Below are 24,991 nucleotides of genomic sequence, written 5' to 3'. Positions count from 1 at the left end.
CCCTCGTCTACAGAGGAGCCGATGCAAGGCCCCGCTACCCACCAATACTACGACTAGCGCCTTTGTTTTCATTCCTTTCGATAGCATCGCTCACACCACACGCATTTTTTCCTTGTGCTGTGTTTTTTGATCGTTTGGATTTTCTATCATCATCATCATGGACCTTCAAGCTTCTGCATCCAAGTTTAAGTACTGCCTTTAATATTTGGGATGCATTTTGATTTTGATGGTTTTTTTGACATTTTATGCCGAGATTATCTTAGGTTATATGTGCTAGCAGTAGCACGAGCGTTGCCGGTCCCGCGCTGCCTTCTTGGCTCGCCAGCCCGCATGATGATTCCATGCTTTCTTGCACCAATTGGTTTCCCATACTAATTGGTCTCGATTGCACTTCAGCAGTACTATATACAGTGGTCCCCCCGTATTCACGGGGGATGCGTACCAGACCCCCCAGTGAATAGTTAGAACCCGTGAATATTTGGAACCCCTATAAAAATGCTAAAAACAGCCTATTTTGTTAGTTAACCCTCTTACGCCGAAGCCCTAAAAATCAAAACCTCTCCTGTATGCCGGCGCCGGTTTGGAGTGAGCGCGGAAGCGGAAAAAATAATTTTTTCAAAAAATCACAGCGCGCTTAGATTTGAAGATTAAGAGTTCATTTTTGGCTCATTTTTTTTTCATTGCCTGAAGTTTAGTATGCAATCATCAGAAATGAATAATAACATCATTATCATATGTAAACTAATGTGATATATGGTAGCGAAAAAAAAAATTCATAGATAATTGTATTCAAATCACGCTGTGCAAAAAACGGTCAAAGCTAACGAGTTAATTTTTTTTTTTTTGTATTGTACACTAAATTGCAATCATTTTGATATATAATACATAGTAAAACAATAAAAGCAACACCGGAAAAATATTATCACAAAATGATGTACGAATTCGTAACGCGCGGACGTAAAAAAAATGTTATTTTCAAAATTCACCGTAATTCTAAATATTGTTCTAGAGACTTCCAATTTGTTTCAAAATTAAGACAAATGATTGAATATTACGAAACTGTAAGAGTTTTTAGATTAGAATTGCAGATTTCGACCATTTCGGAAGAGTTAAATTTGACCGAAGAATGTCAAAATTTTTATATATATATTTTTTTTATATGCACATATTTCGGAGATGGAAAAAGCTACAACCTTCAATTATTTTTTATTGTATTTTTCATGAATTTGTGCACATTTTGATATATGAAACTCTATAAAAAGGCTAATATGAAAAGGAGCAAATATTAGGATAATGCGATGTACGTATTTCTGAGACTTGCGGCCGCGAATCGGCGCGCGGAGTGAAGGTAAATATATTTTTCAAAAATTCACTATAAATCACAATATTGTTTTAGAGACTTAAAATTTGTTTCAAAATGAAGAAAAATGACAGAATATTACTAGGCCCGTATGAGTTGTAAAAGCTTACATTGCCTGTTTTTTCACTATTTCAGTAGAGTCAAATTTGACCGAACGTGGGTTTTTTTTTCTATTTATCGTGATTATATGCAATATTTTCGAAAAAAGAGAAAAGCTACAACCTTCTATCATTTTTAGTTGTATTCTACATGAAATTGCGCACATTTTCATATATAAAACTATTATGTAACAGCTAATTTTAAATGGTGCAAACATTTCGACAATCGCACAAAAAATTCTGATTTTTTCGGAAGAGTTACCCGCGCGAACGTAAGGAAAATTTTTTTTTTTTTTTTTCATAAATTCACCATAAATCGAAATATTGTGCTAGAGACTTCCAAGTCATTGCAAAATTAAGGCAAATGATTGAATATTACTAGAATATAAGAGTTTTAGCTTACAATTGCGTTTTTTCGACCATTTCGGTAGAGTCAAAGTTGACCGAAAGTTTGAAATTTTTGCACTTAACGTATTTATATGAAAATATTTCGAAACTGATAAAAGCTACAACCATGGGTTGTTTTTTGTTGTATTGTGCATGAAATTACACACATTTCCATATATAAAAACTTTATGTAACGGCAAATTTAAAAGGGTGCAAACATTAGGACAATCGCACGAAAAAATTTATCGGAAGAGTTATCGCACGAACGTGAGGAAAAAGTTTTTTCATAAATTCACCATAAATCGAAATATTGTGCTAGAGACGTCCAATTTGTTGCAAAATGAAGGCAAATGATTGAATATTACTATAAAATAAGAATTTTAGCTTACAATTACGTTTCTCGACCATTTCTGTAGAGTCAAAGTTGACCGAAGGTTGAAATTTTTACACTTATCGTTATTTATATGAAAATATTTCAAAACTGATAAAAGCTACAATCATGAGTATTTTTTTGTTGTATTTACATGAAATTGCGCACATTTTCATATATAATACTTCATGTAAAGGATAATTTAAAATGGTGCAAAAATTATGATCAAAGTGACGAATAATTTCCGAGATGTGTCACTGATACTTTTTAGTGCGATAAGAAAGAAATTCGCGCTTGCGCGCCTGCGTAACGATTGTAAACAACACAACGCCTTGATCCGTGAACTCCCAGCATCCCCCAAGGCGCGTGATACAAAAGTTTTCGGCTGGTAGGCCTATAAGTATTTTTCTGCGAATTTTTAAAAAAACTTTTTGAGCCGACGTATGATACGTCCAATCTGCATACGGGAGACATTTTGACTCGACGTTTAATACGTCCAATCGGCGTAAGAGGGTTAAAACTCAAGAAAAACCCACTAAAAATTTTCATACATGGTTTTTTTAATAGTTTTATCACAAAAAGTGCATTTTATGATGAAATTCATCAAAAAAACCAGGAATTTGTGGATATTTACCATAGTAAAATACCGCGAATAATGCAGGGAAATGTTCCCGAGAGAAATCCGCGAATGTGTGAGTCCGCGAATCTGGAGAACGCGAATAGGGGGGTCCACTGTATATTTATTTTAAGATGCATTTGCCATGTTGGTTTAAGTTTTTTAGTCCGTCCATGGGGGATAGCCTACTTCCAAACCGCATGCTTTCGGTCGTGGCACTCGCTTTCCTTTCTTGCATGGAGGTTGATATATCAACCCTTATTTATCAGTAAGATAGGATCTATTGTCTTGTTGCCTTACGAAGGACCCTAGTTCCTTCGTAGCACTCCGTCCTTGAGCCACCCTGGTCGCTTGCCCCTCGATCATTCGTTACAGCATCTAGGCTAAGCCGCTCCGAGTTGCTAGGCTAGCATTTCCTTCATTGGATTTTGCTTAACCTAGTTTCTCAAGGACCTTCTCTTTCTCTCTCACTCCTCTTTTATTTCGCTTCTCCCCCTGTGTTAGGACAGGATATTTATGTTATGTGCTCTCCCTATAGCCGGCACTTAGTTGGCCTAGGCCTTCTTAGATCGACTGGCCTCTCACACCGCGTGACTGTTCACCCGGCTGAGAGTGTCCCCAGCCGATCGCGTACGAGCCACCCTGCTACCGACCCCTCCCAGCTCTCCCCACCTCCCCCCTTTGCTCACCCACTTCGGTGGAGTGACGACTCCCATCAGAGTCCCCTTTCGGGGGGGGGGGGGGGGGGGGGGATTCACTGGGGGCACACTCGGTGAACAGGCCTGCCGTACTCTGCTGCACTGTTAGTGGGAAGGGGGGGGTACCTCGCTCGACCAAGCCATGGTTGGCCACCAGGCGTGGGAGGGTGGGACACCCCTCCACTCACTAGGTAGGGTATCCCTCTCACTATCTACGAGGCCCACCCTTCCCCACCCCGCTTTGGCGGCCTCAGGACTCCAGCACACGCCAGACCCGTCCTCAGGATAGCGTTGCTTCATTAGATATGTGAAGGCTCCGACCTATCTTTGGGATTTCGTTGCATGCATATTTTATTACATGACATCCACCTTCTATTATATGTTCCTTACCCGCCAGGTACTTTACCATTCCACCCTGTTACGACCTGTTCTTCACCCTGTGTCTGACTTGGTTTATCCCTCACTCCAGCATATGGAGAACAGCTTGAATCCACTTTTATAGCTCCGGTGTCGCCGGAGCTACAGTGGAATCTCTTAGTTCCCATTATCTGCCTAGGATGTTCCTATAAGCATACACGGGGCGCCGGAGCTAGTAGTAACAGAGTGATATGTTATCGTGCATGATATATGCTGACACCGGAGTTACTCCAGCAGCATTAGCATACCGCACACAACCACAGACCTAATCCGAAAGGTTGTTGATGATACTCATGTATCATTTGACTTACAGGTTACCTGTTGTCTGGAGGATGGGTGCAACGCCGTTCTCCAGGAACCCTGTGGGCACGTGGTCTGCCAGGCCCATGCTGGCTGTTCAGTTCGCATGGAGGACTACGTAGTTTGGCACCATGAGAACTGCGCCATCTGCTACGCTTTGATCAACGAAGCCTCCTCCGGGGTATGTAACACTCCGGCCTCTTCATAATGATACAATGAGAATCAATATACAGTGGTACCTCAACATACAAAAGGCTCAACTTACGAAAAACTCAAGGTACGAAAGCAAATACGAAAAATTTTACAGCTCTACATACGAAAAGTTTTCAAGATACGAAAGGTTCTTGCTGTAAAGTCCCGAGATTCGCCCGGACCACCGAGAACAATTTTAAAACTCTCTCCCATTGGTTCCTGATGCTAGTCACCCCATAAGATCCTGCTCTCTTATTGGTCAGCATCTACCCCTTGTGCTTTAAGTATTCTATTGGTAAAAGGATGCTGTAGATTGAAAAACTTATTCATGTAACACATTTAATAAAAAAAAAAAAATTAGGTAAAGATAGAATAAAGAATAGAAATGAATGGTTATTATACTGTTTGGTAGTTTCAGTAGTTGAAGAGAATAATGAAAATTTATGGCTTACTGTGTAAAGTGATTGCTTGGAGATCGTTCGATACTCGTAAGTGCAGGATGTAAACAGAAGTTGGGAAGCTTTTTTGTTTGTTTGTTTATTATAGTTAATGGTTACTTAATAATTATTTGAAATGAGTACATGCAATATGTACATTTAATAAAAAAAATTGTGAATTAGATATCATAAAATAAATCAGACTGCCAACAAATACGTATTTTTTAGAATTCTTCTGTTTTAATATTACGTTACGTATATGTTTCATTATAGCTGTCAGTAACAAATCGGTATCTCCATTAGGTAAAGATAGAATAAAGAATAGAAATGAATGGGTATTACACTGTTTGGTAGTTTCATTAGTTGAAGAGAGATACTAATGAAAATTTATGGCTTACTGTGTCCTAGAAAAAGTGATTGCTTGGCGTTCGTTCGGTACTCGTAAGACGGTAAGAGCTGAATGTAAACAATCGATTGGAAGGTTTTTTGTTTGTTTGTTTGTGTATTATAGCTAATGATTAATTAATAATTATTTGAAATGAGTACATACTGATTATTTATACATTTGTTCATGAAACTTACCTGTCAGATATATATATAGCTGTATTTTCTGAAGTCCGACAGAATTTTAAAAACTTCCGACACACGCAGTGGTCGGCCAGGTGGTTAGTACCCATTCCCGCCGCTGGGAGGCGGGTATCAGGAACCATTCCCTTTTTCTATTCATAATTTTTCTGTCGCCGGTGCTGAAAACACCTGTTTTCAGTACCTCCGTCTTAGGATTTTGGAAACTTCATTGCCGCTAAGTATCCTAATTGTCTTTTGATTTATTTACTTGGATTTGTGGCTAGGCATACGCTATCTTAAATTGATTTGAATTTGATTCATTTTTGCTTAAAATATCTGAATCTAGTTAGGCTAGTTTCAGACGGGGTTGTCTGCAAAGATAGGGTGTGGCTACCGAAAGCTTCGGTAGATCCGCACTTGGTATGTACGAGGGGTATGGGTCTTCCTTCTTTGTTGAGATTTGTCATGTAAGGAGTGTGAGACTTTGTCTATTCCGTAAGGAAGACGTATGATTCGTTATGTACGCAATTAATCAGTAAACATGTCTAATTCCGTAAGGAAGACGTTATGATTCGTATGTACGCAATTAATCAGTAACAAAAGTCAGGGTAGTGAACCTGCTAACCTTCCTGTAGACTTTATTTTGCCTAACCCTGTAGTATGGCCTACGGGCTATGAATATGTCTACGAGAGGTGCTCGCTCTTCTTCATTGCTGTGAAGTGCTACTTCTGTAATTGTTACTCCTAACCCTGCAGTATTGCCTTCGGGCCCTAAGCAGTGTCTGTAGAGGAATTGCCCTTTCTCTTATACTCTTTCGATTCGTAACTTAGAATCGAAAGTGCTTGCTTTAGAGAGTAAAAGTGAAGTGCAGAAGTGCAGTGATACCCCTTGTGTAGTGGAGGGTGCGTCAGATCGGCCTCGTTTCGCCTCTAGGCCGGGACCTCTGCTTGACTCCCAGGACCCGGGGAGGGAGCATGTCGAAAGCCTAAGGAGGGTTACAAGGAACCCCCACCGATCTGGCGTGCCTTCGGCAGTTTCTGATGAAAATCCCCAGACTGCCAAAGTGCGTGCGCGTGCACGAATCCTGAAAGTTTGCTTCTCGTCCTCCGAATCGTCCTCTCCGTGCAGGGGTTGGAGCTTTCGGAAGGACTCGCGCCCTCTAAATAGAAGCTTTATAGAAGAGGACGCTTCACGTCCTCTCTCTCTCTCGTTATGCGTTTCAGTGAGAAGTAAGAAGGCGAACGTTGCCTGAACTCGTGTCCGTCTTTCCACCGAGAAATACGTAAAAGAAGTCATAGTAGCAGGAAGCTTTTGAGAGCGGACGCCTGGGACGCTCGGATGGACTCCAGGCGCGCGCGGGTGCACGCCAAGCGCGCTCCAGTGGACGCCGAGCGCGCTCCAGTGGACGCCGAGCGTGCACCAGCGCACGCCAGGTGTGTCGCCTGGCTGAACGTTTCTGTTGAACTCTTCAAGCTCTTGTTTCAGATTTGGGCCTAAAGAATTTTTACCTCTACCTTCGGTGATACCTTCTACCTCACCTGCAAAGAATGTGAAGTAGGTAGTGCTTCGGAGGAAGCTTAAAGTGAACAGACAACTTCTTCTTCGAAACCCAGCAAGACATCGGGTTTCGTGAATTCAAGAGGTCTCTGTCAATTAATATTGCTTTTCGCATAGGTGGATGGAGTTAAGGAAGATCTCGTTTGCTCTACCGCAACCTTTGCCATTCTGCCAATAAATTTAAGTTGCCACTACCGCAGTCAAGACTTTGCGATAAGGCAGTTACGGGTTATGTAAGGCTCGATGTCCTGCACGTCAGGACTCTCGGCAACGTTCAGTAGGATTCTTGCAAAGGCACTCATCAAAAGGACGCTCTTCAGGAAACGCGCAAGACAGGACTTCCTTTGCCATACTGCCAATAATTTTAAGCTTTAGCAGGCATTAGTTGTGATACGGGAGAGGAAGCTGGTTGGAGAGTTTCTTCCTCTTCCCAGGATGATTTTCCAAGCTTTTTAGCCCATCTGAAAGGGTTTTTCAGATGATAGATTTTGTTAGTTTCTAGTCGGGACTACGCTGCCGAATTGAACATCGTCGTCCTACTTGCCGTAAGCCCAGTCTCTTAACAGGATTCTTGCCCCTTCCTCGTTTGAGACGGGAATCGGAAAAATTAAATGCTCGACTCCCTGGATTACGTTTTGTCAATTCAGTGACTTTTCCCATTGACAATATACTTTCGTTTTGTCAAGTAAGTGGGTATCCCCTCTTTGACAAAATATCTTTGTCCCGTAAATGGGTTAGTTCTCATGACAAACATCTCATTAACTTGATATTGCGTAAGCGAATAAGCTCTTATTGACAAGATTCGGAAGAGCTCTCATTCGTCATTCGCAGACTCGTACAAGAAATAGACTTGTAGACTACGTCAATGAACGCTTATGTCCAATAACATAAGAAGCTTGAGCTGACTGCTTCGACTGCTTCGATTCTCTTAAGTTTTGTTCATGAAACTTGCCTGTCAGATATGTATGTAGCTGTATTTCCGAATTCAGCTATATATATGTCTGCCAGGTAAGTAGGAACAAACTTTATTGTGATATAATTTCATTTTTTGCCTTGCGTTATTTTACTTCTGGTTGGTTCAAGTCATATACGCTTGCTGTAGTTACCTCTTCGGATGGCAACCGAGAGGTCTGTTGTCTATTTTAAGGACATTTAATCGTTACTCCCTGCAGCCTAATAGGAGTTTCCGATTTATCTTTTACCGTTGTATGGTAGTGTTCTGACGACACAAACGCATCTATATATTTAGCGTTTTCTGTTTCGCTTAAAAATACCAGCTTGAGAGTCGTTCTGCTCAAAAAATAACGGACCTATTTCTTCGTAGAATAGGGTAGCTGGCAACCCAGACATAAAGTTAAGAGACGACGTTCGTAAGCTGCTTGCTGCTGCTGTCACGCTGTCTGTCCTCCCAGTCCAACCGAGCCAGTATTCAGTAACAGATCGTGCGCTGTCATGCGCGGTAGGTTACGTCTCTCTCTCCTGCGGGATTGACTGACTAACCGTATCTCTGTGCTGACGGTTACGTCTCTCCTGCGGGATTGACTGACTAACTGTATCTCTGTCCTACAATCACGGACTTTAGCCTAAGATTGAGGGGATTTCTTACGTGAATGAATAAACGTTTGCATTCGTTTTGCCTTACTATGTTCAACAGAGTTATCTCTTAATCCTTTCGGTGCTCGTTACCGCACGGTATGGAACTACGAGTCTACCGCAACATTGCACTTTTATTTGCTCTCCTGCTTAGGCAAAGCGCAGCCTTATTTAGGGAAATAAGCATACTCGGGGAGGGAATGGATGAGCTTGCTGGGGGACCATATTTCCTTCCTGAAGAAGTTTGTTTCCCCGAATAGACTGCAATTCAGACCACAGTTTTTTCCTACCGGGAACTGAAATATTATTCAAGATCTAGCAATGATTCTGAACATCTCTCAGTGCGTCTATCACCTGAGGTGATAGAAAGAAGGTGCCGGACAACTGGATAGGGTTTCAGATGTCCTGGATCTTAATCTGAAAGAAGTAAAAGCGATTCGGTAGTCCCTCCAGTCCTCGAAACGAGTTTTTGGGAACCAGTGGTCCAGATCAACTCTGATATTCCACAGCTCTCTCATATCTTAAGAAGTATCTTCTCTCGGTCCTTGTTCGAGTTTACGAGAAAGAGCCTATTATAACAATAGGCGTAAAATAAAATGTAACGATCCTCTACAGGTTCGTTACAGGATTGCAAAAGTCCGTACGAATCGTCTCGATCGACGGCAGCAACTATTCACTTCCGAGTGGAATCTTTCTTTAGAAGTAAGTTGAGAGTTGTGTAGACTTTAGGGATGCCCTTTCATTCTTCTCTTCGATATGTTGAGGACGAAGAGGCGGCTTCTTCTCTGCTCCCTTATTCTCGATCCGGGATCGGTACCATTAAACGCCATCCTATGATATTGAACGGGGATGGATGTTTAGTCTCTTTTTCCCCTTTTTCAATCGCTTAGGAAATGTAATAAGAGGATTTATGACGTCACAGGGAGCGACAATGACGCTGATCGCCCCATGTTGGCCTTCAGAATCCTGGATTCACAGAGGTCACATACTTCCTAGTTCACTTTCCAAGGACCTTTTCCGAGAGAGTCGGTCTACTCTAACTCGAAAGGTACCTATATAACCTCTCCGCTCTGAGTCTGACTACGTCAGACTATCGAGAGGTTGACAGGAATAAGATTACCGTCTTCCTTTTCCGTCTGAAGAATGGGATAAGCTGGCAGTTACAACTATTAAAGAATATGCAAATATGTTGTTGACGGCCTTTGGGCTCAGAGATTTGCGTCTGTCAAACAACAAAGCCTTTCACGATCTTTGAGTTCTGTGGAATCTCGAAACTCGCTCACCATCTACTTTTTGTCTCACCTGTTTTCTCGGAGTCAGACCACTCGTGCGAGATCAGGCGACATATAGTAGCCCTGAGTTTCTTGTTGACGAAGTCAGTTGCGTTTATACACCCCCGATGATCGTGTAACATCAGACCAGGTTGGACTGTCAGGCATTCTTCCTTCGGGACTGAATCGCCTTTTTGCTCCTCGCTCCTTTCTCCTGGCACCAGAAGCTCGAGTCAGAGTTGATTCGCTGACGAAGTTTGGGTTGCGTTGATACACCCCCAAGGTTTGCTTAGATTGAATCGCCCAGGCAGTCCAGACACTCATTCTTCAGCGAAGAATAGTGCCTTATAGTCTTCAGGGTACAGCCTTGCTGTCCTTGATTCGTCTGACTGGTCAACTGGTCGTTCACCTGACTTTAGTACAGACGGACTGACTGTGCATGTCCAGATCGAAGCTTTCAATATGGAACTTAGACGTAGTCCTGAAGTTCTTGATGTTAAAGCATTCGAACCTCTCCTACCTGTTAACTTTTTGCATGTGATCAGGAAGGCCTTCTTCTAACCACCCTAGATACGACAAAGAGGGTTAGTGAAATTTTAAGCCATCGTCACAAGTTTTGGCTTTAGAGAAGACAAGGCGGTGTGCTCTCTAAGCCTTCCGTTGTGGCCTAAGAATGGAAACCCGTTTTGTCCTTGGGCCAGGAGCTTGGAAGCAAGGATGGCACAAGTTAGTGGGCAGGAGCCAGAGAGAGTCCTGTGCCCTGTCGGGTCTCTCAAGTTTTATCTACATAAAACTCAAGAAAGTCGAAGTCATTCGGGCAATCTGCAGTGTTCCGAAAAAGACCAGACTTGCCCATATCGAAGAACACCCTGGCTTTAGTGTTAAGGAGTTCTTTCAAAAATGCTCCTTCATTGTGTTTGCACAAAGATTTGAAATCTTTTTATCTAAATGCTCACGAGGTGAGGGCGCGGCCTCGGAAGCATTTCAACAGAGCATGGCACTCAGTAACATCCTGAGTACCATGTTTTAGCGAAGCAACTCTGTGTTCACTTCACACTCCCTGCGAGATGTGAAGATGGCATATGAGATCTGCTGCTCGCTAGGGCCATACGTGTCTGCAGACACAATCTTGGGGGCAAGAAGTACCACTCATCCTATCCTGTAGAAAATGGTTAGGAAGAGCTCTTAATTTAGTTGATGAGTCGCCGACAACGCCGACTTCTTAACTCTTAAGCCTTAGTTAAAACACCTTAACTTTGGCTAGGAGGTTGGTCAGGTGGTGATATATATATATTATATATCATAGATATTAGTATATCTATATATATATATATATATATATATTAATATATAATAATATATATATAGATTTATGTTTAACTTCTTAGCCCTCATGGTATGGTCAATATGGTCTAGTCACGTCGTGGTCTCGCCCCTGTTGACAGATCATCTGGAGTGCACCAGCTATATAGGTCTCTACCTCGCTGGCAACTCTAGTAGCACAAGCAGACTTACGTGGCAGTAACCACGAAGCCAGCTATGCTAACAGGTGGAACCAAGATGTAAATCATCTGCATGCATTTGTTTCCTAAAATCCTTCTATTCTGTCCCTTCCCACCTCCAAAGGTGGGATTCAGCTATATATATATCTGACAGGTAAGTTTCATGAACAAAATGATATTGTTATGATACAATAAAGTTTGTTCATACTTACCTGGCAGATATATATAATCAAGTACCCACCCACCTCCCCTCAGGGGACAGTGGAAATAAAAATTATGAATAGAAAATGGGAATGGTTCCTGATACCCGCCTCCCAGCGGCGGGAATGGGTACTAACCACCTGGCCGACCACTGCGTGTGTCGGAAGTTTTTAAAATTCTGTCGGACTTCAGAAAATACAGCTATATATATATCTGCCAGGTAAGTATGAACAAACTTTATTGTATCATAACAATATCATTTTTATTGGCATATTCTAAGCTTTTAGCTCTTAGGTTTAGATGTCAGAATCGTAGACTAGGCTACAGTAGCAACCGCTAACATAGGCTAGGCTTATTGCTAAGGGACATATGCTAAAGTCCTAATATATGCAGTGAAAATGGGGTTGAACATTACATGCAGCAGTTGAATATTACTCAAGTATGTACAGTATTTTGCCTTTTTGGAGTCATATTTCTTCTGTCGGATCGGCGTCGTAACCCTAGAACATGTGTTTTAGGCCTGGAAATATAATTTACTGGGGTGTTTTTGGAGGGCTTGGAACGGATTAGCCATTTTACATGTAAAATGTTGTCCAAGATACGAAAACCTCATGATACGAAGGGTGCCTCGGAACGGATTAATTTCGTATCTCGAGGTACTACTGTACTATAATGTACACTTTGATACTAGGTTAAGTCTATTTCTAGTGTTAAGTATTAATAATAGCTCTGCTTACAGGGAGCGCAAGCAGTCCGGGGAGCCGCCTTATCCACCCTGAAGATATGGGTTGGCGGTTTTGGGCGCAACTCCGCCAAGGGCCAACCTTACATCCTGGCCCAGGATACCTTCTTCCCAGGGGTGAAGAAGGTATCTGTGGTGGATCCGGAAGTGGCCGCTCCTCTGATCGCCAGGATCCAGGAGGCAGTTGCAGCTCTTAAAGAGGAAGGCATTGCAGAAGGAGTAGCGGGGGAAGTAGCAGCCCTCGACCTGGACCGCGAGCCCATGGCTATAGATGACATGGGCAACGGTAAGAATGGTAGCAAGGCAGGTTTACTAGGGCCTCAAGGGTTTTCCATGAGTCCATCTTTGTCTTCTTCTCCTTCTACTACTACTTCCTTCCAGGGGTTCGCCGATAGACCGCTGTCGGTTAGACCGAAGTCCTTGTCGGCGGTCCCTAAAATTAAAAGTAAGAAAGACTTCAAGTCTAAGCAGAAGTCCCTGCCGAAGAGGTCAGGAACCAAACTTGCCATTACGCCACCGGCTCATAATCCCGGGGCAGTCAAGCCAAAAGTCACTCTCCCACCAAAGGGATCGAGGACCAAGGTTCCCAAGGAGAAGGCTCAGCCTTCCTCCTTTGACCCTGATACTTTCTCAGACAATATCATGCAGCGGAGGGGCAACATGGTTGGGGACTTGGTCCAGACCAAGTTCCAGGAAATGCTGACCCAGCTGTCAACTACGCTGGAAGCTCCGTGACAAACTATCCAATCCTTGTCGGAGAGGATAGTAGCCCAGGAGAACATGATGTCCGGTCTCCGAGAAAGTATGGCAGCAGGGCAAGCACAGCCCGGCCAGGCAACTCAGGCTTTGCTGATGCCGGACTCATCCAACCTCCCTCCGTTCAAACCGAACAACCCATGGAGGGTAGCAGCTCACGCCCCCTTCACAGAAGGCATGCTAACCATTGAGGGTTGTGGAACTCGAAGGCTTGAGGACTTCGAGTTCTACCCTGAGGGACTCCAACCCCCTTTCTTTGGCTATGTCCGTTCAACGGATGCCGCCATGAGCAGGGAGGATAAAGTCCCGAAGGAAACAGTAATCCTCCCCCGGGACCAAGCTCAACAAGCTTGGCGCCGGAATCTTGATGAATGGGAATGCGTAAATACGAAAGTTACTGCATTCAAGAGCCCATTTACAATGTTCTCAGTAAATGAGGACACTCCGTTGCCATTCATCGCAAAGGTGTCAGAGGCAACAGCCCAGGCAGTCCTGAAAGATGAGCCTATGCCTCGGCTCCGGGAGACAGAACCGACTTCCCTTCTGCTCCCCGGTTCAGAGTTCTACTCTGATGCTCCTGCCACTTTTTCAGTAGGCAAACTCATGCGGACTGCGGTAACACGCTGTTCAGCGAGAGGTTGCCTAGACTGTCAAATGCCCTAATCCAAGTGGAATACGATGCTAGGATGAGGCTCAGCAGGTCCCTCAGTTCGCTAACGATGACCGAAATGGCATCTCTTATCTATGGACAAGAGACGCTATTTAAAATCATGACTAAGTCACTACTGCATACAATGCAGTGCGACTTGCATGATTTTATGGTAGCGCGGCGTAACTCGGAAGCATGTTCTGGCAGAAGCTACTATCCGCCATGAACCGAACAAATTGATCGCCTCATCCATATGGGGCACGGACCTCTTCCCCACCACCGCTGTGAATGAGGTTCTGTTCGAAGCGGCTAGGGTAAACCAGAGTCTGAAGATTCGTTAGGGACTCATGCCCAAACGCAAGCCCGAGTCTACTGGATCAAATCCCAAATCAAAAAAAGAGACCTAGGAAGTTCCAGCCCTTCCAGGCTCCCCAACAGACTAATGCAGGCGGTACCCAAGTACCTCAACCGTCAACATCCAAGGCACAGCTGCAACAGCAGTTTGTGCTGTTGACCCAACCAGCACAAGCCCAGGCTTCGACCTCTTTTGCAGTTTCTCCGGCCTTTAATGCGACCTATGAATCGCAGTCCTTTCAACTGTTCAATAGGTTCGCTAAAGGCAGCAGAGCTAGGGGTCCCTCCTGTCACCGGGGCGCCAGAAGAGCCACCAACCGGGGCAAGGGCTTTCGGGGAGCACGAGGTGGTCGCCCGTCAGCAAGCCAGTGAGAATCCCCAGGTAGGAGGGAGGCTGTACCTGTACTGGCATCAGTTGGGGTTCAGCAATTGGGCACAGAGCATTGTGACCAAAGGTCTGGGGTGGAGTTGGCTTCAAGGTCCTCCTCCATCCAATACCTTTTACCAAAAACCAACAGCGGAGTTGGTAGAGTATACCCAAGAACTTCTTCAAAAGAGGGTAGTATCAAGAGTCAGAAACTTAAAGTTTCAAGGGCGTTTGTTCAGCGTGCCAAAGAAAGACTCAAACAAATTAAGAATAATTCTAGACTTGTCCCATCTAAACTCATTCATTCATTGCGACAAGTTTCGAATGCTGACCGTTTCACAGGTGTGGACCTTACTTCCCCGTGGGGCAGTCACCACCTCTATAGATCTTACAGATGCCTACTATCATGTCCCAATAGCAAGACACTTCCGTCCATTCCTAGGCTTCAAACTAGGAAAGAAGGCTTACTCCTTCAGAGTAATGCCATTCGCGCGCAACATAGCGCCCAGAATATTCACCAAGTTGGCGGAAACAGTAGTACAGGAGTTGAGATCTCAGGGAATAATGTTAGTTGCCTATCTGGACGATTGGCTCATATGGGCCACAACTGTTGAAGAATGCCACAAGGCGACGGTCAAGGTAATTCAGTTTCTGGAACATTTAGGGTTCCAAATAAACAAAACCAAGTCTCGGCTAACACCGGAGTCACGTTTCCAGTGGCTAGGAATCCAATGGGACTTGAACTCTCACACTCTATCAATTCCGCCGTTGAAGAGAAGAGAAATAGCCAAGGCCACAAGGCAATTTCTCAAAAACAAGCAGACGTCCCGGAGGAACCAGGAAAGAATCCTAGGATCATTTCAATTTGCATCAGTAACGGACGTTCTGCTGAAAGCCATACTAAGGATATAAACCAGGTTTGGTGCTCAAAAGCAAATTGGAGATCCCGGGAAAAAATGGCTCCCATTCCAGCGATCTTACGCAAGAGACTCCCTTGGACGGAAATCAAGAATCTGTCAAAGACAATACCCTTGCAGTTTCCTCCGACGGCCCTAGTAGTCCACACAGACGTCTCTCTAAGCGGCTGGGCTGGGTACTCACAGTACAAAAAGGTACAGCTAACCTGGTCTCTAACATTCCGCCAGCTACACATCAATGTACTGGAAGCTATGGCAGTGTTTCTCACCCTGAAAAGGCTACGACCAGCCAAGATGTCTCATATCAAGTTGGTATTGGACAGTGCGGTAGTAGTCCACTGCATAAACAGGGGTGGCTCCAAATCGAGCCACGTGAACCATGTCATGATAGCCATATTTGCCTTAGCAGACAAGAACAAATGGCACCTGTCAGCCACTCACCTAGCAGGAGTCAGGAACGTGGTGGCAGACGCCCTATCACGATCCGTCCCTCTAGAATCGGAGTGGACATTGGACAAGGAGTCATTCAGATGGATCTGTCAACAGGTGCCAGGACTTCCGGTGGATCTCTTTGCCACAGAGTCGAACCACAGACTCCCTTGTTATGTGGCTCCCAACCTGGACCCTCTGGCCTACGCCACGGACGCTATGGCTATACTAGATTGGAATGTATGGAAGAGAATTTACCTTTTTCCTCCAGTGAATCTGCTTCTGAAAGTCCTGAACAAGCTCAGGACGTTCAAGGGTCACGTTGCACTAGTAGCCCCCAATTGGCCCAAGAGCAATTGGTTCCCTCTACTATTGGAATTAGGACTCCGGCCTCAACGGATTCCCAATCCCAAACTGACGCAGTTGGTTCAAACGCGGACTGTGTCCACTTCCTCAGGAAATCAGAAAGCCCTAACTTTATGGACTTTATGAAGTTTGCAGCTCAGAAAGATGCTAACATAGATCCTCAGAACATCCTGTTCTTAGAATCTGACAAGCGAGAATCGACCTTGTGTCAATATGACTCAAGCAGTAAGAAATAGCTATATTTTTTAAAGACACGGATGCACAAACCATGCCACGAATCTGGCAATAACCTTTTTCAGAACCTTGTTCGAGAAAGGTCTAGCAGCTAGTACAATTACTACTACCAAATCAGCTCTTAAGATCATCTTCCAATTTGGTTTCAATATAGATCTAACAAATTCGTACTTTTCATCCATTCCAAGAGCTTGTGCAAGACTCAGACCATGTGAGAGACCCAGGACGGTCTCATGGTTTCTAAACGATGTCCTTAAATTGACTTCTGACACTAATAATGACTCATGTAACTAACTATATAACCCTCTTAAGGAAAACATTATTCCTAATAAGTTTAGCCTCAGGCGCCAGAATCTCTGAACTGTCGGCCCTCTCTAGGGAATCAGATCATATTGAATTTCTCCCTACAGGAGAACTACTACTATCACCAGATCGTCAATTTCTAGCAAAAAATTAGGACCTACAAGATAAATGGGCCCCATGGAAGATTGTCCCACTTCCTCAGGACCCATCCCTATGTCCAGTTAATTCTCTAAGAGCATATTTAAACAGGACTGCCCTGATATCTTCAGGCCCCTTGTTCATTAGGGAAAAAGGCGGAACTATTTCCCTAAAAGGGATTAGACAACAAATTTTGTATTTCATAAAACAAGCTAACCCGGAATCCTTTCCGAGGGCGCATGATGTTAGGGCAGTGGCCACCTCCATTAATTATTTTCAACGTATGAATTTTGACAATCTTAAGAAGTACACAGGCTGGAAATCTCCGACAGTATTTAAGCGCCACTACTTGAAGTCTTTAGAGGCCCTTGAATTTCCAGCAGTGGCAGCCGGAAACACAGTTTCCCCTGACATTGCATAATTAATAATAAGTAGTTATATAGCCTATATCTCTCTTACATTCCTCTCTCTCCTACCTGCCTCACTAGCATTCTTGCCGTAGCTCGGTCGTTACCGGGTTCATAATTTACCTTGGATAGCACTTTCTGTATATATGTATCATTTGTATTGTATATATATAATTGTATCTGGGTCTAATTTCCATTGTGATGGTTTGTTACTAGTGTGTGTTATTTGGATCTCTGTGGGTTATTTAACCTCACTTTGTAGATAAGTTAGTTTTAAGGATCATTGAAACTCTAGAACTCTTGTATTTTGTTATTTATTGTGATCTATTATTACTTACATTATAGTATTTAACTCTAATTGAGTTTTAATTCACCTGTAATTTATTGACTATACATTTTTTCCAAGCTGGTGGAGCCAATTCTCTGGCACTATTTCACGGAGCGACACAGGCTGAGCCCACAAAAGGGATTTTGACAAAGGAAAAATCTATTTCTGGGCAAGGACGTGTGTCGCCCAGTGAAATCCCACCTGACTTTTCTTTCCACACCCTCTTTTGGCCCAGCTTGGGTACTATCTACAGGAATGAAAACAAAGGCGCTAGTCGTAGTGGTGGTGGGTAGCGGGGCCTTGCATTGGCTCCTCTGTAGACGAGGGATATTGAGGAAGGGAGAACCTAAATGGCAAGGGACCTCTGGTATTGGTTTCCACTCGCCCCAAGATACCATACCAACACCTTTATTAAAGGTGAGCGAGCCAGTCTATTCTGGCATTACTATTTTAGTTTTTCTCTGGTAATTATAGCAATATTTTACCTTAGAAATATCCACTAAAGGAAGTATTTCACTGGGCGACACAGGTCCTTTCCCAGAAATAGGTTTTTCCTTTGTCAAAATCCCTTTTGTAAGTACGGGCCTGTCAAAGAAGAGGATTACAAGGAATACCATTTCACATTGGATTCGAGAAGTGATTTCCCATACCCTCTCCCCTCCCTCTTCTCCACTTGCTGGCACCAGTCAAGTGAAGGCTCATGATGTGCGTGGAATGAGCACATCTCTTGCCTTCAAGAAGAACCTCTCTGTTACACAGGTGATGGAAGCTGGCACATGGTCTCGCCCTTCCACCTTCACCAGGTTCTACCTTAAAGACTGTACCCATAGGTACCTTGACACAACTGACCTTGGTCCTGTGGTAGCCACTCAGCAAGTGGTTTAGCTGCCTCCGTGCCCTCAGAGGTCGTAAGTATCGAATCGAGGATTGAGGATCCGTATCAGGCTGGGGGTGAATGTGAGAGTATGACTGACCTATTTTCTCTTCACCTTTTCCCCTTACTTGGGGCCACAGCATCGAAACCCGTTTTCCGTGACCCATTTCGATACTGGTAAGCATTACATGTCCGACTAGTGGTTTTTCTGTAGACACACAGAAGTCAGTCTCCACGCTCCTTTCCGAGGGGGAGTGTGCTGCAACCCAACAAACCTATTATAGTTATATAGCCTGGTTTTGGTTGCCAGAGATAGTTCTACACTCACGCCTTTGATACCCAGGCCGTCAGCCATCAGGTCGCATTTACCATGCCTCACGGGGTGGAGGATCCACGACCCGAGCTATAAGCCCAGGTCCTGGCATCCCGGGTTCCATTCTCAGCCAGCGAGACGGGACTTTCATCCCTACCTTAGGATGAGTCTCCTAAGTAAGGACGGAAGGTTTGTATACGGTGTAGGACCAAATGACATTTTTTAAAGTAAAATGTATTATTCCCTTACCATACAAACCTAGAGTCCTTTAATTGTATGGTCCCACCAAACACCCACCCCCTTGATTCAGGGGTCATCATCAAAGTCCTGGCTGTAATCAAAGTGACGACTCAGTGAGCTGGTGGGGTGCTTCCCCACCGCCGGGCAGGTAACTACTGGCCTGGTAGTTACTACTTTGGTATATAAAAGAATGTATTAGCCGGTAGTTTCAGCTGCGCTGCAATCTATCCTAAGTAAAGGACTCCAGGTTTGTATGGTTAGGGCAAAATACATTTTACTTTAAAAAATGTCATATTTCTCCAGTATCTCTTAAGCAGGTAGCAGACTTTCATATTTTCCTTTGCCAATAGAAACTTTTCTCTGTTTTGGCCATTAAGGGGTTATGGAGCCTTCCTTGGCCAGGTCCTTCACTTGGAAGGAGTCAGTCTCTCATCTTTTTGTAAGATCTCTATGCTTCTAAAAAGTTTTGACCAGTCTTGCCACCCAAGGAACTTAGGCCCCTGAGTGGGATGTGACTTGTTTTGAGGAGCCTAACTTACTCTACAAGCTGCAGAGCTAGTCATCCAACAGGGGAGCTGACTATGTTTTCTTGCTTGCCTTGGCTTCGGCAAAGAGAATAGGCAAGCTTCATGGCCTTTCCTTCAATGTTAAGGAATCAGGGGGTTGGGGATCTGTTATGCTCAAGTTTGTCCTGTAATTCATAGTGAAAGCTCAGAATCCTTTGGTCCTGAAACTAGAGTTGAGCCCTTTTTGATCCCCTCTTCGGAGGACTTTGTTGATAGTGATTGGGACAAGGTGCTACTTTGTCGAGTTAGGGGGCTGCAGTTCTACTTCAAGAGAACTCAACGTCTCAAGCCTAATGGTCAATGCCTCTTTGTTAATATATTGGCTTGGCAAAGAAAGAAGTGTCCAAGAACATGATCTCTTTCTGGCTTTATGAAACAAATGGGTATACTCTTTGTCTGACAAGGAAAACTAGTTCAGCCTGGGTGAGAGCTCATGAGGTTAGGGGTATCGCCCTGTCCCTGGCATTATGAAAGAAACTTAGTGCAACAGGTAATATGATCAGGTGTGTTGTCGTGCCATATCACATTTACCTCATTTTACCTTAAGGACATTGCCCAGAAGTCCTTGGACATGTTTTCCTTGCCCTGTGGTGGCTGCCCAACAAGTGCTCGCCCAGCTCCCTTTAGGATACAGATAGCTTCATATCTAATATGTTATTTAAGAGTGTGTGTGTGTGTGTGTGTGTGTGTGTGTGTGTGTGTGTGTTACAGATCTCCTCCCTTTTCTCTTTTACCTTTCTCTCTGGTAGGGCAGAGAGGCAGGTAGCGAGCCTCACATGCTGGACATAGAAAAGTACTGATCTCCTTTCTACTGTAACCGAGAACTAAGCAAACAGCCATCTTCAACCAGGTCTAGCAAACAAACCTGTTCAATGGAGAAAGGTCAGTGACTGGCCTCCAACTGCCTGTCACCTTCTCTACCAGGAGGAGACAGTTGTAAAACCCTTGAAACTGGTCTTTCACAACTTCCAAGGCACGTTTCCAGGATATCGCATTCACTTCTTCCCAAAGAGCGAGATCATTTTGTGAGCTGGGAACGTACATTTGGAATTGGACCAGATCAAGAGTGACGGGTGGCAGACACTTGAAGGGTAGTAGATATCCTAGCTGAAGGACATCCACTACCCAGGTCTCTGCTCCATGTTATTGTCAAGTTGCCAAATGATTTGTCAGCCCCCCCCCCCCTCCCCCCCCCCCCCCCCCCCCCCCACACCATCAGTGGCAAGCAGGGAGGATCACCGCCCCTAGTGTTGTCCTCCATTCTTCTTTCCCTTGGCCCCCTTCCTAGACCACGAGGGAGCTGCACCCCTTTTGCTACCAGAGCAGACCTGAAGAGGAAGGGTTAGCCTGACCTAAGGGTCAGGCCACAGTGCCACACTAAGACCATGAGGTCTTAGGCATTGCTTGGTGAACAAGCTTGTCATTGTTATCGACCTAAAACCTGCCCACCATAGTCTCCACCTCAACTTCAAGCAAAGATTGGAGGATCTAAGTAGTGATCCATTCCTAAGCACCAAAGCCAACTTGAGACCAATAAATGTAGGTAACATATAAAGACCAGAGAGAGATTATAAGAATCAAGGAAAACCAAAAGCTCGGAAATACATTCACATTTTTGAAGGCAAAGGTATGAAGCTATCATGGAACTGATATGTGGTTTTCAGTGACCAATGGGTGCTGCCATGTAATAGGGACATAGTCTTGAGGTTTTATGGAATAGTGGGCTGAATTGTACGTGTGCTGCAAATTAGTAATGTAGGCCATTTCACAGCAATGTGTATCCAAGACATTTGAGAATTGATGACTGTAATTGATTTTTATGAATAAAGAACATTGTGGTACTACATCACCGCCAAATTTTTTTTTTAATATTAAAAAGAATTTTATGCTTAGCTATATTCTTAGATTACATACAAAAGATAACAATTAATAAAAATATAGGGTTTTAAATTACAATGGTTATGTACATGCACAAAAGCCTCCCATAGTAACACCTCAACTTCTGTGCGTATCAGCTACCTTGTTATGTATATTTTTTGTTGTTGTACTGTGCTGCCATTTTAGATGTAATGTAGTACTTGCTTAGATAAATGACTTGAATTGAATGTTAGGTGTAAAGTACATGTACCAATAATTTAAATTAGAAACTGTGTGGAACTTCTGTTAGTTGTAAGAGGTCTAGAAATATTCAGGTGCAGGTTATAATATGTATAGGCCCTTTGTTACTTGCTAGTGTGTGGTGTGGCCCTTATCAGGAAGCCAGACCTCCAAAAGTCTGTAGTTAAGGTGCTACTTGGACTTTAATGGTTGATGATGTTTTTCTTATATGATGCGTTCCTGAAGTGGGATACTTGTACTTATTGACACTTCTTAGTTTTAAGTAGCATATTGTAGCCCTTTATCAAAGTAATGATAGAAGTTGCCAGCTCAAAATATAATTAATGTTAATATATCTTATATATTATTTATAGAATTGGAGCTGCCTTCATCCCTTACATCAGAGGAAAGGAAGTATATACATTTTGTATCCCAGCAAATGGGCTTCAAAAGTAAAAGTAGAGGGTAAGGTTCATGAAGATACGTATATCTGTTTTTAATCATTTTGTTAGTATTTTTTGTGATGTTTAACATATTTTTAGTGTTTTTTGGGATGTTTAACATATTTTTATCTCAACCCCCATCACTTATACATAACTATACATTTTTTTATGATTTTGAATACATTTTTATCTCAACCCCCATAACTTATACAAACCCACATGTGTAGTCTTTGAATATTCTGAGACACTGCACTCTTTGGCAAACAGACAGATTTTTAATAGACCACCTGGAGCCTTAGGTACCCATCAAACACCCACTGCACTCAATCATGTTATTATTATTATTATTATTATTATTATTATTATTATTATTATTATTATTATTATTATTATTATTATTATTATTATTATTATTATTATTAATAATAGGGCTTAGTTTCTCCAGGATTCTGAGTCCTAAGTAGACTCTTCTCGGGCTGGTCACTCAATCATGTATCTGCCGCATTGTCAGCAACTGAGAAAATTTTCCAGACTTTTCCTTCTGTCAGTACTTTAACTCATTAATCCATTTATCCTATATTTAATTCAGTATTTGACTGCCTTTTCAGTCATTTATCCCCATAAATGATACAAGTTTGGCTTCTATGCTACGCTTCTAGTTGGCAAGTACTAATTGTAACTGAATCAGTGATTTTTGCATATTTTTTTTACGTTCTGTATCATTTCGATAATTAATTAGATTTGCTTAGTACAGTAGTAGTGAAGTACGTAGTCCCCTTGATCCCAACCCCTTGACAAAGTGGGGTGGGCTTAGGGATCCACTGCAGGGAGAGTATGCTCTTTTACGCCTACTGTCACTGCTGTGGCTTTACCTGAACATTACGACTAACTCTTTTACTCCTCATCCTCTTATAAATTTTCCCCTTCACTTCTTCCTCTTTCATTGATGTCCTTGGCATAGTACTAGTATTGGATTATTGAATTCCTGCTCTCTTAACTTGATGGAGGATGGAGTCGGATGGCATGCCACTCCACTTGTAAAACTAGAGTACCTGGCGTGGTCGAGCAAGGGAAAATTCTTGTGTCAAGCCATGCCCTTAGTGCTGGGTGTGATCTCGATGGACTGATGCCCCTTAAGGGGGCTGGCTGGTACCCCTATATATGGGGGTATAGGGCAAAAAACACAAAGTCATGATAAAATTCAAGGACCATCATATGGCAATGGAGAATGCGTATACAGAATATTTCGTCAAAATTCCTCTTACTTTCGTAGTTACAGGGTAGTTAGTAAACGTTGATCCGTATAAGAAAATGCAATTGTTCTTACACGTTATACAAACCACCGGTTCTTTACATAAGGAATTAATTTCAGTGCCAGCTGAAACTCAGTCGTAAGATTCTATAACAAGGTAGTTAGGCAGTAACTGCTTGTCCGATAGTCAAGAGTCCCGCCCCCGACTGGACATGAACATTCCACTTTGCTTTCAACCGCCGTTGTGTGCAGACATTCTCTCTGCCTGCTCCTGTCGTGAGATTAACCATTCTTTCCTGTTTTCCTTTTGCTATTATAATTACCGTATATACTCGAGTAACGTGCGATCTCGCATATCATGCAACCCCCAAATTTTCACCAATAAACAGTGGTTTTGTCATGTATCTCATGTATTATGTGAGTTCCTTTTCCGAGAGCGTCAATTCATAAGGTTGGTTTAGAGTGCTAATAGCCGAGTCATTCAGATGTGTGCTGCTGCTAGTCAAGTTAAGGTAATTTTCTTACTAATCCCGAGAATTGAATAGAAGATCTCAAGATTAAAAAAGAATCCCAAGATAATAAAATAATTGTAAAAATACCATGCTTGGAATCTTAAATCATTCTCTCTCTCTCTCTCTCTCTCTCTCTCTCTCTCTCTCTCTCTCTCTCTCTCTCTCTCTCTCTCTCTCTCTCTCAGGAATAAATACTGTAATTTGAGTCTTTCACCAACGGGTATCAGTTAATGTGTAGACATTGTGTGTGTGTACATAATGTTTTAAAAAATGTGCAGTACACACATTCTTTTATCCGATTTTTCGGTTTTTGGAATTTTTCAGATTTTGGAAATGTGAGGTCAGATGCATAATCAAACAAACAGCATTACTGCAGCAAAAACATTTTTTCCCTTTATGTTTTTCATTATTGTTATTTATTACTTACAGTTTATTTAAATAAATATTAATATAATACTGTTAAATGAATGTGAGATAATTAAGATCACCTATAATAAAATAGTGGGATAATTAATACCATATGTTCACTAATAGCTATTATTTTCAAAACAAACATTCCGTAAAGCGCAAAAAATATGGATGTACATAACAATCAAAATATAATAATGTTTTGTAGTTCAACTTGTGAATTTTAACAATAAGTATGACTATAAAAGGGATTTTGACAAAGGAAAAATCTATTTTTGGGCGGTGACCTGTGTCGCCCAGTGAAATGGTTCCTTTAGCACTCATTTCTAAGGTATAAATATTGCTATAAATACCAGAGAAAAAAGCTATATGGTAATGCCAGAATAGTCCGGCTCGCTCACCTTTATCTAAGGTGTTGGTATGGTATCTGGGGCGAGTGAAACCACTACCAGAGGTCCCCCTGCCATTAAGTCTCTTCCTTTCTCAATATCCCTCATCTACAGAGGAGCCGTTCCAAGCCCCGCTACCCGCTACTGCTACAACTAGCGCTTTGTTTATCATTCCTGTAGATAGCACCCAAGCTTGGGCCAGATAAGGTGTAGAAATAGAGGGTGGGTTTCACTGGGCGACACAGGTCACCGCCCAGAAATAGATTTTTCCTTTGTCAAAATCCCTTTTCTGGGCTTAGCCTGTGTCGCTCCGTGAAATAGTAACAGAGAATTGGCCCCA

The 24,991-nt window shown here is 42.9% G+C and overlaps 1 protein-coding gene across 1 annotated transcript in view; it reads left to right on the top strand.

Annotated features, from left to right (window-relative positions):
- Positions 1 to 24,991, top strand: part of LOC135218331 (3'-5' RNA helicase YTHDC2-like) — a 789,914-nt gene that overhangs the window by 51,008 nt on the left and 713,915 nt on the right. Inside the window, 1 exon segment of the mRNA XM_064254560.1 lies at positions 22,022 to 22,112. Coding sequence (XP_064110630.1) covers positions 22,022 to 22,112 — 91 coding nt within the window.

Source organism: Macrobrachium nipponense, chromosome 9 (genome assembly GCF_015104395.2).
Source record: "Macrobrachium nipponense isolate FS-2020 chromosome 9, ASM1510439v2, whole genome shotgun sequence".
NCBI classification, from domain to species: Eukaryota; Metazoa; Arthropoda; class Malacostraca; order Decapoda; family Palaemonidae; genus Macrobrachium; species Macrobrachium nipponense.
The sequence above is the reverse complement of the archived record's forward strand: the minus strand, read 5'-3'. Positions and strand labels throughout refer to the sequence as shown.